The sequence below is a fragment of the Polypterus senegalus genome, chromosome 2 (genome assembly GCF_016835505.1).
Source record: "Polypterus senegalus isolate Bchr_013 chromosome 2, ASM1683550v1, whole genome shotgun sequence".
NCBI classification, from domain to species: domain Eukaryota; kingdom Metazoa; phylum Chordata; class Cladistia; order Polypteriformes; family Polypteridae; genus Polypterus; species Polypterus senegalus.
In genome coordinates this window covers 266,154,414-266,172,737 of record NC_053155.1, presented here as the reverse complement: position 1 = coordinate 266,172,737, position 18,324 = coordinate 266,154,414, and the positions used below count along the sequence as shown (strand labels likewise).

Genomic DNA, 18,324 nt, shown 5'->3' with positions numbered 1-18,324 from the left:
AAATTATAACAGACACCCTCCCAAACTTTTACCAATGAAAGGGAGTTTGTGGCTCATTTTTCGAGTAGGGACACTCAACTCCGGTCCTGGAGGTCCACAGTAGCTGCAGGCTTTTACTTTAACTGGTTTCTTAATTAGGACCTGTGTTTCTGTCTATTACACTACATAATAAAACACTAATGGTCTGTGTGTACCATCCCTTAGACCAATCTGATTGGTCACTTTGGCTTTGGTGACGTGATGAAAGAAAGAGGAAATACAAGTGTGAGACACACAAGGAGGAGTAAAGGCTCAAGCTGAGAGAGTCACCTCAAAAGATGAAAAGTATAAAACCAGACGGGGGAAGAGAAAGGCACCTTGAAAATAATGACCAAGTCTGAGAAGCAGTCTTTACTGGAACACACTAGAGAGGTAGTGCCGGTGAAGAGAGGTTCAGACATACGTCAATATGGAGGAAAGGCACTGAAAGTACACATAGGGCAGGCAATACATAGTAAATATTTTAAATTATTCTATTACCTGTCTTCGATAGGTACTGAGGCTAGTTTACTAATAAAGTTGTATTTTTTTAAAGTTAGTTTTAAATAACTTGCTCGTAACAATTCAGAACCTGTAATTGCCTATTTTAGTTTTAAACTGCTTCATTAAGATTTTGTTGCCATTTTTTTTAACCAGTCATCTGTTAATAATGAGGTGCAGATGACAAAAGAATCACCATCTCTGCAACTAACGTGCTTCCATTTAACCTTGTGTCAGGCCCGCCGCCAGAAATATTTGGGCCCCTGACAACCGGGTACGTGTGGGCCCCTCTGCCTTCCCCCGGGTCCCCACATGCCAAAACCTTCAAATACGTACAGAAAATGATCAAAATTTAGTTTATCCGACAGCGACAATGCTGCATTTATGAATACCATACTTGATGAGTTAAGCCTTCTCGCACATCAAAGTTTGACTGCGAGAAGCAAAGTCAGTGCGAACGGAAGCTCGTAGCGGAATTGAAACAATACATTAATGAGATAGGCCTATGTATTATCTAACGTACAATTATACCAATGCAATGAATAGGAGTAACAGCTGAACATTTTAATATATACTAACGGTTAGGGTTATCTACATGGTGTACAATCAGTATGGTAACTTGCTGTATCAAACTTCAAAGTTTTCAAAAAATCCGGGTGATCCAGAATCTTTAGTGATACACACAAAACCAACACACACTCGTCACTGCTTTAAAAGTAACACTAAACAAACACCCAAGCGAATGAATTATCAAACTACGGAGACGGACTTCTGCTACACCATACACATCAACATCCACGATAGTGCACAACAATATCTCTGTTGTCTGAGACAGAACAGCGCCTGTGTGTGTGAAACGAAGTATTCAATTACAGCGGCAAAGTCAATCCATTATCCACGTACCCTGTTCAACAAACATACGACTCAACGTCAAGCTCAAGGACGTTGGCTCTCCGTTGTCTTTGAGAAGCGTGCCGCTGCTGGCCCCCTTTGAGAAGCGTGCTTCACATGAAACGAGCACGACATCTACTTGCGTGGAGTGTGCGGCTATTAAAACACTCACTTGTATTGTTGTAAGCGAAATGATTTAACTTTTCTATTACATGTAACTTGAATAATTGTCCGAATATATATCTACGCGCACACCATCAGCATAAAAAAAATCAAGCGTGAAGGGGCCCCCTTCCGTTAGGGCCAGAGTCAGTCCTATCCTTTTAATTCTTTCAAAGTAACATCAAGTCTAGTTTTTAAGGTCCCTAAATCCTGATGTGAACGACACTACTTTGTAACTGATCTCACTTTTTTATGGTTCCCTGCGTTATCAATTTATTTACGAGACGGGCTTCTGTAAAAAGCCAAAATTCCCCTTGGGGACAAATTAAGTTCGATCTATTCTGTGCGTCTTGTAACTGCTAAAAGAAATCCATGTTTTGCCAAATTACTGACGGCTGGAAATGTATGCATGCGGCTCACATGATAAAATATCACATCCATACAAAATTCATACTCGATAATATGAATGGTTACAGGCGTTAGTAAACGCAGGTAAATCTACACTTAATTGAACTGTAATAATCCAGCATTTCTTAACCAGCGGGTCTCAGTCTTTTGTTTACCAGCTCCTGAAAAAAAAAACAGCCGTGTCAGTAATTTACACAAACAGCAATGTACCAGCTATGCTGGTAACTCCTCGCCCGCTCTTCGATTTAATATTGTATTTGTCAGCGCGCCTGTTACGCATTTTATACTCGTTTTTAATCGCGCTCCAAACTCCACTCTTTCGATTGTGTACCGCATCGCTGTTTTTAAAATTTTACTAACCAAACGCTAAAACACCTGGGTCCCCAAAATCAAAGAGATTAAAAATAACTTCGATCTAATCGCTGGAACTACGCAGCTCGATATGCGACACATTTTTGTGACGTCATACACATGCGACGAACTTGTAATTACGAAGGTAAGGCCCTAGACGACCTGTCTTGAATTCCACTTTCTCAGCGCCGAAAAGAAAAGTCTGGCATTGTACTCCTGCACAAAAGCATGCGTGTGCTGAATCCTTTTATTTAGTCAGATAATATTCGGGTAAGTTTTTAATTAGTTGCAGTTGACGAAAACGAATTAAAAATGAAAATAGCAATTCGTTGCTTTAATTTTAAACTGTCGAAGGCAATTATTCAAACGATTTTAAATGAATCTCCTAAAAGTGCATCAGTTCCAAAAGGCGAAAAACCGTGGCGGCAATGACAAAGTTAGGTGTCATTCAAATGTGCTTGCTACCTTTTGTGCTGCTAGTTTCACAGTCTTCATCGGGTATGCTATTTTGTAATTAAATATGTAAATATATCTGAATTTGTTGCACTTTTGACAAGTAGTGTCGTTTGATCTATTCGGGCAACTTGCTTTTTCCAGGTTTGAGGTGATGGAGAGCAACATGAATGGAGCCGAAATCTGATAGCTGATACAGCCACATTAGACAATTCAGATGCACGATTTTGCTGGAACACTTGCACCTATTGCAATGGGGGAGGAAAAATCGCGTGGAGGGGTGAACGTGAATATCCTACACAAACTGTGACCAATTGTGATTAGACTGGATTATACAGTGGGCGGGGCTAGCTGTGTTACCCGGCTTTGCCCGGGAAATTACGAACTGCAGTTGAGGCCGTGTGATGTAGTGGTTAAGGCTTTGGACCGCACACTTCAAACCCTGAGGTTGTGGATTCATAATCATGAGCAAGTCACACCACCTTGGCACAAGGTCGTTTAAGGCTTTGTAGGATTTTATATTCGATTCTGTATGACACAGGGAGCCAGTGAAGGCGGAGTGAGATGGGTGTTATGTGCCCGCTGCTGCTGGTTTGAGTAAGGACTCTTGCAGCCGAGTTTTGAATAAGCTGGAGCTGCTATATAAGATTAGTAGGGGCACCTGCCAGTAGGGAATAATCGATGCGGAATGTGATAAAAGTATGGACAAGTTTCTCAGAATTAGAAAAGGAGAGGAAGGAGTGAACATGGGGTATGTTACAGAGATGGGATGGTATGATATTATTATTATTAAAGGTTTAAGATTTTCAGTTGTTAACGGCTTACATTCTAGCATTTCTTTTCGTGTTTTTCATCAGTTGTATGCTCAGGCATCAGTCAAAGTTTTCAGTTTTTTTTGTGGGGGGTGGGTTACCTTAAATATTTATATATTGAAGTATCCTTTCATAACAAGATACTGACAGTCCTAGATGTACCATCATGCCATATGGCAGTTTTTTGTGTGAGTGAGTCAGTCAGTCCACTTTGTATTCTATCTATATATTCCTGTATTGTGAAAGACCAGGGCACGCACAGCCACGATAAACCGACACAGACAGGCAGAGAGACAAGTTTAGCACACAACACCCAATTTATTTACACATACCCAGCACAAACAGTAAAGCACAGTCCCTTCTTTGCTGCCAGTCCTTCCGCCTCGTTTTTGTCCACTTCCTCCTGACTCTGGCCCCTGAGTGATGCTAACCGGCTCCCTTTATAGGGCACCCGGAAGGACTCCAGGTGCCCAGTGAGCTTCCTCCGGTAGAAATGCTGCCAAATAGGGCTGTGTAAAAGTGCAGGTGGCCACAGGCCCCAACAGGGTTGAGCTTCCATGCTTGCAAGCCATGGCACCACTGCAAGCCAAAGGGGCTGTCCTCTGCCAGTTTGGGGGAGAAACAGTCTTGAAAACACTCACTCCCCCAGTCCTAACCTACTCAGGGTGTCCCGGCTGGGTAAGGGCTCTGGTCGTCCACCACACTATAGATACATATGCTGTATATTCACTGTATATATATACACATATATTCATAGCATCCGTGTTCTGAGTCCTGATCTGATTGTATGGGTGGTTACCTACCAGGTAAAGCATGTGGTTGGTCTGCCAGTCGGCAAACATCCGCCACAGGCCCTTTCAGTTGCGAGAAGCAGATCAAAGAATGTTACATAGTTTACTGTCAAATAATGCAAAGAGGACGCAACACATGTTTCGCCCATATTTGGGCTCATCAGGCGTACACACTCCATTGCATCCCTCGCGGGGATCGAACCTTGGATGTCAGCTTCAGAGGCGAAGCCTCTATACACTGCGCCACGGCGTGTGGTTTGTTTATTTGACAACCTGGAGATTGGAGTCCCAATCTGATTGTATGGGTGGTTACCTACCACGTGTCGCATACTCTTTGCATTATTTGACATATATAATGCAAAGAGTACATACATATATATATAGATATACTAGGGGGCTTCGCTCGCCCACCCCCAGGTTTGTTTTAGCAGATATACAATTTAAAGAGATTGTTATTTTCATGGGAATTGTTACATATGCAGTATTTTCACTTTTACTTTAAAACTTTTGTAAAAACATTTATCCTTTATTTCCTGCCCTGGGCGTGGTTAAATCTCTTTCTCGTGGGACGTATAATGCTGCTCGCGTTGTGGGTTGGGGTCTGAATGAACGCTAAGGGCCGATTTATACTTCACGCTCAGAACGCGCACGCTCCCACATCATGGCTGCCACGCATTCCCATCATTCATTTCACGCGTCCTCTGAGCAGGTCCTCAGAAATTAGCAGGACGCGTGCGTAGCAAAAAGTCGGGGGGGCACAGTGTGCTAAAAGTCGGAACGTGACATCAGTGTCTCTGTTTACTATCTACCTGTGACAGAAAGCCTCTATGCAGATCCTACGGGATGAATGCTTCGATGTGGTGAAGCAAAATGCCGAAATACAGATGCATTCATGGTGCTTTTATATTTAAGCATCGCATATTCCCGATCGTAATGACATGATACATTTTAAAGTCTCACATACCATCTTTTGTGCCGTCTTTTTTTTTTATTTTTTTATTTTTGCAACTTAACAGCAGCAACATAATGTATAGCGCTGTATTTAAGCCACTGAGGAAAATCGTAAACTTCATCCCAGTTTTTAATCACTATGAGCTTCTTGGACCTGACAGCAGCGGCAAGCAGCAATAGATCACCACACAGAACAAATTAAATGTATGATATTCCACTCTGCACATTTAGAATCTTTAGATTTGTACTTGATACCACTTTCATAATGAAATGCATTAAAGTGTGTATGTTACATTTTTACATATAATTTTGTTTAAATAATGAATACTGTTAATAATTACACACATAAGGGTGTCACGGTGGTGGAGCGAGAGCACTGCTGTCTCGCAGGGAGTTATGTTGCTGGTATTTCCTGCTTGTCTTCCACACTGTGCTCCGGTTTCCTTACAAAGATATGCAGATTTGGGGATTTGGTGCCACTAAAATGACGCTAGTGTATGTGAGTGCTTGTATTCACCTTGCGATAAGCTGAGGCCCCGTCCAGGGATTGTTTCTCACTCGTGCCCAATGCTTGCTGGAATGGACACATGCCTGGATTGATGGATTTAATCAATAAACATCCTTTTCAGAGATATTGCGGTAAGGTGTCATCAGAATTTAATTGGGTGTTCTAGGCAATTCACAACACAGAGAAGCCGAACATGTTCTCACCGTGATAATATCTCGCACTGCCACCTGGTGGATTACTCCAGATTTACGTAAAGTACGCGTGCAAGTATGAACACTACAACGTTTGCGTAGCAGGAGCATCAGCTGCAGCATGCGTTGTGTCGCATGAAGTATAACTCCGGCCTAAGTTTTCCTAGCGACCATTTATTGTTGCAGTGCTTTCAAAGGTTTTTCAAGTTTGTTGGATTAGAGTTATTCTTGACATAAAAAATGCAGACATAACAGCATTTAAACTTACAGTTCATATTGTTACATAGAAAAAAGTAATTTAATAGCATTGCAATTATGTTAAGTTGCATATACTAACCAGTAGTAGGTGCCGTCACATAGAAGCGTTCAATTGAGAAGCAAACTGCCGTGCTGTTTTCTGTCAGCATGGACTCTCGAACATTAACTCCAAGGCAAGCACCATGTCAGTATGACACTGGAGTTGTTCCGGATAAAATGGCACTGCATTTATGGCAGTGCATACACTCATTATATTTAAAGTGCTGCAATGATACAGTGGGACCTCGGTTTACGAGTGTTCTGAAAGACGAGCTAAAATTTTTAATAAATTTTGACTTGATAATTAGCGAGGTCTTGCAATACAAGTAGTATGGATACACTTTGTCTGCTGAGCGTCATGTGATCACAACTGAGCTGATGGTGGTTCTCGCGTGCGCGGCTGTGTCTCTCTCTCTGCACGTGCATGTGTGTGTCCACGCAAGCACACACGTGTGTGTGTCTGTCTCTGCTATAGCGCTGGGAGACCGCGTGTCGTCCCATTGGTCCCATCAAAAGTAAAGTGCAGGTTAATTTGTTTTATGTATTTTTACTTTATATTCTGTATTAATCATTTTTATATGAATAGTTTTGGGTTGTGGAATGAATCATCAGAGTTTCCATTATTTCTTATGAGGAAATTCACATTGATATACGAGTGCATTGGACTGCGAGCACGTTTCCGGAACGAATTATGCTCGCAAACCGAGGTTCCACTGTATATAAAAAATGTGGTCTTTTATCTCTTTTGATTTTTTTCAGTTTATTATCTTCACTATGTTTCATCAGTGGGAAAACTAAAGTATGTTTGTTAAGAATTACAGAACTACAGAAGTTCTTCATTTGTGCTTCTACAATTGTTTAGTTTAAACAGAAGAGAGCTTGCCCATTGATGACTCTCCCCCTGGATAAAAAATTGTGTAAGTGCGAAAAGGGCCATTCTTCTTCAGTAATATGCTACCGTGGCTGTCTGTCTGTCCAGGATTTTAAATCGCCTTTAGCTCACAAACCGTTTGAACTATTAACCTGAAATTTGGTACATATATTCTACATGACTATCCGCTTTCGGGGCGATGATTGACCTCCAAGGTTATTCCTCTTTTTTTTTTTATTGTGGAATCAACTGTCAGCAGCGGGCAGCCGTGCAGCGCATGCGTACAGGTGCCATTCTCATCCCTACTACCTTCGCCGTCACTTCCCCTACCTCTACCTATGTTAAATCATTCTTGAGGCAGATTGAAAACTTAAGTGCCAGCCTAAGTGAAAAATTAAAGAAAACATACTAAGTAATTGCAACACAAGCACTGACTTAATTAATTTTAATGTGAAAAGATGCTGACGACAGAAGAGAAGAAGTGGGCCGATAGGGTGGAGAAAAGAGCTGCTCATGAAGCAGCAAGCACATCAACCTCCGAGCACATGAATACTAAACGTACAGAGAGAGTAAGAAAACTATGAATGCTCAAGTCAAGTGTATAATGTACAGTGCACCGTTACTGTATAATGAGCTTTATGGCATTCCTTTAAAGTTGTTGTGGAGAAGTCAAACAGGCACACTCTTAAACATTAGTTAGAAAGAAAATCGGTAGTATTGAAATGTTAAAATAAAACAGTTTTCAGGACAAGCATCCAAAAACATTTAAGTAGTTTTGTAGGCGTATAAAGCAAATAAAACAGGCTTTAATAAATGGTGTCATTTACATTTTTTAAATCTTATAATAAATGTCAACTACTAAGGGAGGCAGATGCAGAACTGATATACTTTAAAACACTGTCAGTCCTTCAAAGGTCAAACAAACATACTGTATATTGCCTCAGACTTTGTATTTAAAATCAAAATTGCTTGACATCTCCAAAACTGCTCAATGTTTGAAGATGTTAGTTTTGAAAATTGTTTCCCCTGAGTAGTTAAAGCTGAACAATTTTGTTTTTATTTTAGAATGGCGACAGTTTGCTTGAGAAGAATCGTCTGCACTGGACTGAAACATGAATCCAGAGTCATGGTCAGCAATTTCACCAGAAGGGATTGTGGTGCTCCTTACCTGCATACACTAACGAAACTAACCACTGGCCAAGCGTTTCCATTGAATTCTTTGTTAACTTCAGCCTCTTGGGCACTACTTAAAATTAGTCATTTTTCAGATGTGACCAATAAAGACCAAGAAGTTCACGACTTGAAACCGGACCCTAGAGAAAGAAAGGCATTTGGAAATGTGGGTAGAAAGATTCCCCACCGAATTCTCCAGGTATTTAATGAAAATGGAGAGAACTTAGGTCACATGCATAGAGCAGATGTCATCCGTGTTATGGATGAAAGTGGATTAAAACTGGTGCTGCTAAAGGATACTACTGACCCGCCAGTCTACCGCTTGATGACTGGAAAACAGATTTATGAAGAGCAAATAAAACTTAGAGAAAAGGAGAAAGCAAAGACTGGTAAGTATTAAGAAAGTGCGAGTTTCATTTACTTTGGGAACTCCGTGGAATCAGGCTTCAGGTTAGATTTCTGTGCAGCCTAACAGGAGATTTATTTTAAAAATGTATTATTTCCCTACACTGTTTGATGATAGACAAGTTCATAGAAGCAAAAATAAAAAAAAATGCATATTTTAAAGCTGAATGCAACAAGATTTTGATTAGCCGTGTATTGTATGTAAACCATTGGAGTTACCTGCAATTTCTCTACAAACTTTATAACAGTCCATTAATATACAGGGATTTGAAAAAGTACGTACATAAAAATATGATCTTCACTTAATCAGAATCTATGTAAAGGTGATATTGGTTTATGAAAATTTGACTTTACAATTTATTCAACCAAAAAAAAAAAATTTGCCATTTAAGTCTGTGGAAAAAGTAAATACACCCTTGGCCCCAATAGCTGTTATTGCCCCCCATTGGTAAAAACAATCTCAAGTAAACATTTCTTTAGGTTATAGTCTCTGACATCAGCCGGGAGAAAGATTTTCCCACTACCTTTCTGCTGTGCCCCCCACAACGTCTCAATGGGAATTGGATCCAGTCATTGACATGGCCATTTCAGAGCCCTCCATTTGTTTCCTTTTAGCAGTTCATTGGTGGATTGACTTATGTTTTGAGTCACTGCCATGTTGCAAGATTCACACTCCGTGGAGCTTTAGTATTCTGACAGAACACCTTGCTTCTGAAGACCCCAGGGAATGCTTTTGATCTAGACATGGTATTAACACATTTAAAGAGAAAACCAAATGTATGAGGTTTAAATAGTTCAGGTTCCTCCAAGATTCTCTCTAATGATGTTCTAATCATTTGCACCCAATTATAATTTGAGGTATTTATGGTAGTGATTAATGTAGGAGTGCACTTTTTTGCATTTATGTTTAGATTATACAGTGGACTACATAATGTAAATATGACAATTATAGATATTGCTTAAATGAAAATCAAATCTTGATATGTCCACACATTAAATTTTGTGGAGTAGACTCTTCACATGATAGATTTAAAATGTCAGGTAACAGTACATCCTAGAAGGACATAGGTAATTTAATAGGTAAAATACCAAAATATCTGAATTTCATATTGCATCTGATGTTCTACTGTATGTGTCTTAAAAGATCTAGTAAGGAGTATGTATGCATGTATAGCTAGTTGCTGAACTGAAAAGTGGACCTGAATACTTATTGTGCATTCAATTTGGCAACAGTTAAACAACGAAAAAGAAAAATATTCCTAACTTCAAAACCTAAATCTTCCCCCCCTTAATGTAGGTATAACTCAAGTAAAGGAGTTGGGGTTTTCATCAGATATTGCAAACCATGACTTGGAAATAAAAACAAAACAAATTAAGCAGTGGCTTGAAAAAAAGCACCATGTTCGAATAACTGTGAGAGGGAAATCTGCTTCTACGAATGTAGAGAAAATGGTAAGTTAACAGTTGAATTAAAAAAATTTTACCTCAGACCTTAAGTGATCAGCCAAGGTGGTTTGCCCACATTGCTTTAACATTTGTATGTTATAATGGGTTTCTAAGAATTCTAGACTGCAAATTTTATGTGCAACCTTGTGTTGTAGCAGTGGTCTGAATTTGGGAAAGCTATTGGAAAATGTTCTGTATTCTTAATCTATATTTGTTTCTTTTCCCCCACCCCATCAAGGAAATTCTACTTGAAGGTATTGTCCAAAGCATTCCTAACACAGCTACATTTGCATCAAAACCAAAGGTGATGAGAGAGGGAAAAGCAATGATGTGCATTCTGAGGCACTTGTCCGAAAAGGAGCTAAATGAGTTGAAGAAACAAGACAAAAAGAACACACAAGGAAATGAGATCAGTCCCCAAGACAGCCAGAACAATAAAAACTAAGGACAATTGCGTTCAGCTGCTGTGAGATTTATTAATAAAGTGCTTTATATTATATACATAAATGAAACATTATCCTGTTGCACCTGAGCATAACATATTGCCTTTTGCAAGCTATATTATGGGCTGCACTTGATTTTCAATGCCGTTTTTTTCTACCATTTCCTGTAGATCACCAGGCAGTGGTTCACAAGGGCTTACATCTTTATTTTTGGGTGGCCTGAATCCACTTAGGTGAGAGACCAGACTTCGTTTGGGACGAGTGCGTTTCTTTACATGTTTAAAAGACACAAACAAAAACAAATTTAAGTTGAAAAATAAATTACCCAGTACGAACATTAAACTGAAATACAATGCAACAGATTCTGAATTTAAGATGTAGTTTAAGACTAGCATACAAAATTCCTTATTTAAAATGGTGAATTAAAGATTTAAACAAACATTACACTGTGCTAGCTGGTGAAATATCAGGGGTCTGAAATCTGAATTACTTTGCTTGCACAAACTAATCCTCTTACCTTAAGTTTTTGCTTCTCAGGATCATGTTTAACATGGTGCCTTTCCAAACTTTGCTAAGGAGAGAGGGGGGGGAGAAAAAAAAAAGTAGTCAAGATAGAACAAATCTTATATTCATGCTTCATAGCTTAGATTCATTTTTAAATAAAAACTTACATTTTGAGTAGTTTAGTGCTTCGAGAACAAGTTCAAGAATTGTCAAATAAAGAGAAGTACCATTAATTAAAGCTGAAAACAAATTTAACACTTAAGACAGAAATCAATTTTGAGTTAAAAAATTTCCAGCTGTACTGGTAGCTTAGTCCTTATTCAGTCCTAGCTTGTTAAAAGCAAATAGAGAATGGTTTTCTTTTTAATGCAGCTATAATTTTGCCATTACACATTTATCATCTGTAAAGATCTTAAAAAAATGTTTTCCTGTGTTGGTCTTTAGTTTCTTTGGTATCTGAATTACATACTTATTTCTTGGCTTCATATTCACCAAGCCATCAAAAGCAAAAAAACACCAACCCCCCCGATGTTCAGCACTAGCAAATATGACCTTATTTTTTTATGCAGTTATTCCACTTGATGCAAAATGTTTTAAGCTCCATTACTTGGTAGAACTTAGCGGAACTAGGACCAGGCTTTTTTTTTTATTTAGATAAAACAATGCTAAAAAGGTGTTGTACTTGAATTATAGAACATGAAAGGGACCAATATTTGTGGTTTGTTAACTCTGGGTCAAAATTCAAAAGATCTCATCCACTGCATCCAAAGTCCAATAAAGCAAGAGGCATTAAATTGAAACTAATCCAAAATACAACCAAACTGAACCGTGCTACAAGCAGTAATACCTCCACTGCAATTTTGTTTGCCTTATCAAAACCAGGCAGAAGCAAATGAGTGACCTGAACGCTGACAAAGCCTTATTGAGAATATTCCGATTAGCTGGTTCTAGGAACTGGGAAATGTCAGAGGGTTTGCACACTGAAAGGATTACAGTAAATATCCTGAAAGAAATGCTTGCTTCATTTTTGATTTTTGTAAATGTCTTTATTCTATTTAGTAAAACACTTTAGCTACAACTGAATGAGTGGAGAATGGACTTAAAAATAAAAGTACTGTTTAAAAACCAAGCCCTCTGTCAGTTTAGCTAACATTTTAAAAGCAACTTCAAGAAAAGCACTCCAAGAACTAACGTGGCAAAAGACAGCTGTTACAGTTAGAAATATGCCTACACTGAGATTATACAGGCAAAATAACCTAATATACATTCATACATAAAAAGGCAGGCTTACCTTCATTGCAAAAGTTTTTTCACATCCAGGATGTTCACATTTGAAGGGTCGCTGCTCTTCATGGAAAGTGAGAATGTGACTTTGCAGATTAAAGTGAGTGGTGTATGTACGGTCGCAGTCAGCTTTTGGACACCTGAATACAAGTCTCTCTTCCAAGTGAATTTTCTGGTGCAGCTCAAGGAACCACAGCTTCTTAAATGTCTTTGGACATTGCTTGCATTGAATTAATTCTTCAGAAGACCCGGGGTTGGTGTAAAGAGAAGAGAGAGAAACCCTCAGGTTAACATTAAAGAAAAATGCAAATAGCCATAGAGCTCCTTCCTAGTTAACAACCCAGTTATACCAGAACATTATGGTATGTCTTAATATACCACACACCCCCACCAGGACTTAAATAAAAACACCACACACACACACACTATACAGCACTGTGGATCTATTTATTAATTCTAATATTGCTAAATTAACTTCACATCTTTAAGTAAATCCAATTTGCAGAAGTTGTCTAACATATTCACTGACTGCTAGGGCAACACCAAACTAACAGTCAGTGAATAATCCTGGATAAAGCAACCCACTCTAACCAAATTATGAAAAGAAAAAAAAAAAAAAAAAATGCAATTGTGTTTGAAGTGGCCATACTTTAGATCAGGGGTAACCAACTCTGGTCCTGGAGGACCACCGTGGCTGCAGGTTTTCATTCTAACCCTTAAGGAGTGACCATTTATTCTTAACTTCTTTTGAATTCATTTTAATTGACTTGCTCGTAAAGACTGACCCCTTAATTGCCCTTTTCCTTAATTAGCAGCCAAACAATGATACAAAATGAGCCAAAAACAACTGGTGTCCATCACACAATATCTGAAAATAAAGAAAATGATGAAAGTCTCAGGAATGTCAATCTGCCCAGGTCCCCAAAACATTTTACCAGTGCTCTTAGAAAAGAGAAAATCAACAATTTTGGAAATGTCTGCTAATGCATCAAAAGAGCAGCAATAAGCCACGGAATTAAAGGATGGGTTGAATTAAAAACAAGAATCAGCACCTCATTAAGCAGCTGGTGGCCCTGACTTGGTTTTCTGTTGGCTCCCTCACTTCACATTTCATTTCTGTTTGGGTACCGTTTATGTAAAGAAATGAAGCAATTCAGAGGAATAATGAAGAAATTCAAGGGAACAAATCTTAAAAGCAATTCAATTAAAATAAAGTCCAAATAAGTTAATTAGCAGCACAAACGGGGTACTCATTTAAAAAAGGGGTTAAAATGAAAACCTGCAGCCACGGTGGTCCTCTAGGACCAGAGTTGGAGACCTCCGCTTTAGATAATACACCATTGCAGACAAGTGCGTGCATAGTTATTAGATTTTGCAGAAGAAATACAAGTTGTTATAAGCATGCAGTGTCATTTGGTTTACTACTTTTGCATAAAAGTTGTGATACTTATTGTATTATCTTATTACTGTATTTTTTTTTTTATTATTGTATTGTTTTCAAGATGGAGTGGTTGACTGGACAGGCAAGATCAAGTTGTTTTTTTGGCCCAGTTTCAGATACACGGATTAGGATTGTATCTAATGTGAGCGCGTACACAGAATACCAAAAATCCCAATCTTTAAGATGGTACAGTACCAGCATTTCTGTATTTACAATACCAAAAGCAAACATTACTTCCACCCTGCCCTCCAACTCCCACTGTCGCCTCATGGTAGAATCATGGGTTGGAAGGTTCAACATGAAGGTTTCACTGGCGAACTATGTGATTTGATGTAGACTCCACAGCCCAACCCTCCCATCTTTCTTTAATATGCTAGAGTTAGTGACCCCCAAGTTACATTAAATATGCACATCACTGAAAAGATGAGTTTTCGTTGTAATCCATCAAGATTCATTTAGTACCATTTGAAACTACATCTGATGTAGTTCACCATTTATTCGGGGGTTAACCACCACCACCACACACTATTGGCAGCTCTTAAGTTACAGAATTTTCTGAAAGAAAAAAAAAGTTACCTTGATGGCTGCCATTTCTGTGTTTGAGGTATTCTGTCCAGGTTTTACCAACAAACTCGCAATCGTCTTTCTCACAGGCATAACCTATGCAATAAAATAAATTGTTAAAAATGTGCAAGTGTTTAGAAGAACTACATTATATCAATTTGCAAATTGTGTTATACCTTTGTGTACTTTTTCATGCCTTTTCAATTTGCTGAGTGAAGCAAAATTTTTCAAACAGCCGTCAGAGTTGCACCTAGGTGAAAGTTTTACAGTTAAAGCGTTTTTTTTTTTTTTTTAGGGATGCACAAAGAAAGTCTAACTGCACATTAAAAAAAAAATGCCAAGTTTCCAGTTCTCTTTATGAAAATCAGCTTAAATCACATACTTTTTTGGAAAGGTTTCCATCAGTATATTTGGATTTGTGCAATTAGTGACTTTGTAACCTGGTTTGAATGGACAATAAAAAATCAATTTTCCTAGAAATAAAAAGGTATTCTCAAGTAAATTTGCACATTTAGGATTATGTGATAATCTTTGCTGTGGATGGCAGTCAAGTATAAACAGGAGAGAGGCTCTGGCAAGTTTAAACCCATTTAGCAATGTTACATCACATTGGTACCTAGTTCATCTTAAAATATTTCAAAACTGATAAAAATACATAGAATTTATTCAAAATTAAAGAGGTTGAGTTAACAGCCAAAATTTGACAACCTTGCCATTATACTTTACATGTCCAATCATGCGCTCAGATGTTCGTTATATTTTACTACATCTACAAATACTGTACGTGTTTTGGACTTTGTAAGCATATATTCGTAAAAGAGAGGTCACAAATTTTAAGATCCCTCTCCCCGAACATTTGCATTACTGTTTGCTATTCAGCACTGGTGTCCATAAAAACACACTCTTATCAGAAAGTTTCTCTGTGCGGCACAAAAACCATTACATGTTTTTCACAGTCACTGAATGGAGTAAGTAACACATTTTAAAAATAAAACGAAAAAAAAAAAAGGGTGATGAGTGTAACACTCTCTCCAAGTCTGGTGTAAGTACTATGAAGAGAAGAATGAGGACAACATGAAGAACAGTAGTCTTGTTAATCATCATTATTTGGCGGATGCCTTCATCCAAGGCAACTCGCAGCATATGAGAGAGAAAGGAAACGAAACCAGCTGCGATTTACTTAATGGAGCACAAGCAGGTGAAGTAGTGCCTTGCCCATGGTGACTGCCACTAGAAAGTGTGAAGTCTTAAGTACTGCATTTGATCAAATCAGCATATGTAATAGAGACTGTGATATACACATCCTGAACAAGAACCGTGTACCAATATTATGCGCCAGCTTCACGGTCATCCATAGTGCTATGTGGACAGGAGATGTGACAGGATGATTTGCAGCCAGTAAGCACTGAGGGAGACAGACAAACAGGCTTTCCTCACCAATTATAAATTACATCACACTCACATATTTACATTACATACATGGCTTCAAAAGGTATGCAGCTATGCCATTAAAGTGCAGAAAATCAACGAAAACGTACGAGACGGATAAAACACACACACAGGCCAGTAATGCATACGCGCCAGCGTTATCCTACTTACTTGTACGGCAAAATATTGGTATGCTCAAATTCATGGGCTTTAAGTTGACTGTTCTTCTTAAAGACTTTTCCACATCCTTCATGTGCACACTGAGAAACAAACAATGATGTGAGCCTCGAGATAAAGAAAATGTGTGCAAACTTTAGGAGATTCATTAACTACCCCAAAAACAGTGTTAAAGAGCAGGGATGTAACATGTACACTAATAACTATCGGGTTATCTTTAAAGCTCTAGTAAGCAGGCTGACACGCTCGCAATACCTATTAGTCCCAGCTTTATAAAGTAATACTTACGGTATACTGTTGTCCTTGGTTCTCATGTTTACGTGCAATGTGTTTCTTGAGATTAGAATTGGTACTAAAGGCTTGAGTACACCCCTCCGACGTACATCTGCAAAACAATCGCTAAAAAGTCAGCGGTTTTACAACAAGCTTGAACTTCCTTGCACTGAAATACTTCGGGGTTTTGACAATACTTGCCGGAAAGGTTTCTCGCCGGTGTGCGTTAGCTGATGTCTTATGAGATGAAAGTTCCTGGTGAAGCTCTTGGTGCAGCCCTCATACTGGCATACAAAGGGCCTCTAGAAACGCAAACAGTTTTCTTTTAAAAATATTCAGACGGCGTGCGAGTCAGGAACACGCTAAGAAGTGTCCAATAGTCTTACCAGGCCGGTGTGGTTGCAGATGTGTGCTTCCAACTTCCAATTTTTATTAAACGTTGCATTACACCCTTCAAAGGAGCAAAAATACTTTTTGTCAGAAACGCGCTTCTCACCCATTTCAGCAAGAGGTAAAGGAAATACACAAGTATTTCGCCCGTTAAACACCAAACTTTCTCCCACCATCATTCTTACCACGTGTCTACTGTATATCCTCCGAAGCGGACGAGACCAACTCTTGGGGATGCAAACGAAGGGAAGGACGAATACGACAACACTTATTAATACCAAATAAAAATACATTTTATTTATGTAAAAAGTCGAGCATATATTTATATAAGTTAAATAAAAATGAATGGTGAAATACCGAAAATAAAAGACTAGTAAGAATAATATATTTGTTCTTTACTTAATAAATTACCCCCTCAAAGAATATTCCAATGTAACTTGCCCACAAATTCAGTGGGCAACTACATTATGATTCGAATAGGAAAGATTATATTTTATATTGCTGTACCTGTAGGAAAGCTTAATGCATTTTTATTTTTCTCTATAAGATAAATATATATTATAATATCATGTTACGCTTGTCTTCATTTTATTGCTATCTAATAAACCAGCATAAAATATTAGTTACATATATTTGAACACCCCTCTACTTTACTCGGTTTCCAATGTTCCAGGAAGCTCAACTGACAGCTGAAGGCGCTTATCGTTTATTGGTGAGTTTAACTCATTCTCGTGTGTTATTCGTACGCTTATTGGTGTGAAAAAAAGCATGTTCGTCGGAAGAGAATGCTTGGCAAGTGGCATACAGTACTGTGTTTTTAGGTTATTTTGCTCTTTTAGCGTGAAGTTTAAATTTAGCCATTGTTCTTTTGAGGGAGTTATTTTAAATTAAGGTTGTTGAAAGTTCTCTTAATCTTTCCAGTTCATTTACTTAATGGGAGCTCACCCACTATATTGGACATCTGAGAATAGATGTTTTTTTTCATATAGACTTTTTAAAGATTTAATATTATTTATTGTTAAATTATCTTGACCGCTGCACTTTGTTATTGTATTGATTTGAGTTGTTTTACATAATCTTACATTTCCTTGTCTATTTAAGTTTATCCGGCACTAGCTCAGGCTCCTTCCCCTTCAGAGAGGTGACATTCCACGTCCCAAGAGCCAGTTTCTGTAGCCGAGGATCAGACCGCCAAGGTCCCCGCCTTCGGCCACCACCCAACTCACACTGCACCCAACCTCCTTGGCCCCTCCCATAGGTTGTGAGCCCATGGGGAGGACGACCCACGTTACCTCTTCGGGCTGTGCCCGGCCGAGCCCCATGTGCAGGCCCGGCCACCAGGCGCTCGCCTTCGAGCCCCACCTCCAGGCCTGGCTCCAGAGGGGGGCCCCGGTGACCCGCGTCCGGGCAAGGGAAAACGTCGTCCAAGGTTTTTATTCTTCATTAGAGGTTTATTGAACTGCTCTTTGTCTCATCCCTCACCAAGGACCAGTTTGCCTTGGGTGGCCCTACCAGGGGCATAAAGCCCCGGACAACATAGCTCCTAGGATCATTGGGACACGCAAACCCCTCCACCACGATAAGGTGACGG

The 18,324-nt window shown here is 39.0% G+C and overlaps 2 protein-coding genes across 3 annotated transcripts; one reads left to right on the top strand and one right to left on the bottom strand.

Moving 5' to 3' along the window:
• The first annotated feature begins 2,392 nt into the window (after positions 1 to 2,392).
• On the top strand, positions 2,393 to 10,683 carry mtif3 (mitochondrial translational initiation factor 3). 2 transcript variants are annotated; one of them, XM_039745494.1, is made up of 4 exons: positions 2,393 to 2,476; positions 8,271 to 8,767; positions 10,081 to 10,235; positions 10,468 to 10,683. In XM_039745494.1, exons 2-4 carry the CDS (start codon positions 8,272 to 8,274, stop codon positions 10,672 to 10,674), a joined length of 858 nt encoding a protein of 285 aa, XP_039601428.1. In that variant the 5' UTR covers positions 2,393 to 2,476; position 8,271; the 3' UTR covers positions 10,675 to 10,683. The 2 variants fall into 2 exon arrangements, with proteins under 2 accessions (XP_039601428.1, XP_039601427.1); XM_039745493.1 differs by lacking the exon at positions 2,393 to 2,476 and adding an exon at positions 2,483 to 2,601.
• Positions 10,684 to 10,701: 18 nt separating this feature from the next.
• On the bottom strand, positions 10,702 to 16,912 carry gtf3ab (general transcription factor IIIA, b). Its single transcript, XM_039745492.1, has 9 exons — positions 16,730 to 16,912; positions 16,545 to 16,645; positions 16,359 to 16,455; positions 16,065 to 16,153; positions 14,642 to 14,715; positions 14,478 to 14,561; positions 12,468 to 12,697; positions 11,190 to 11,243; positions 10,702 to 10,941 (listed from the first exon to the last, which is right to left on the bottom strand). The coding sequence occupies exons 1-9, from the start codon at positions 16,910 to 16,912 to the stop codon at positions 10,786 to 10,788; spliced, it is 1,068 nt and encodes a 355-aa protein (XP_039601426.1). The 3' UTR covers positions 10,702 to 10,785.
• Positions 16,913 to 18,324: the final 1,412 nt, after the last annotated feature.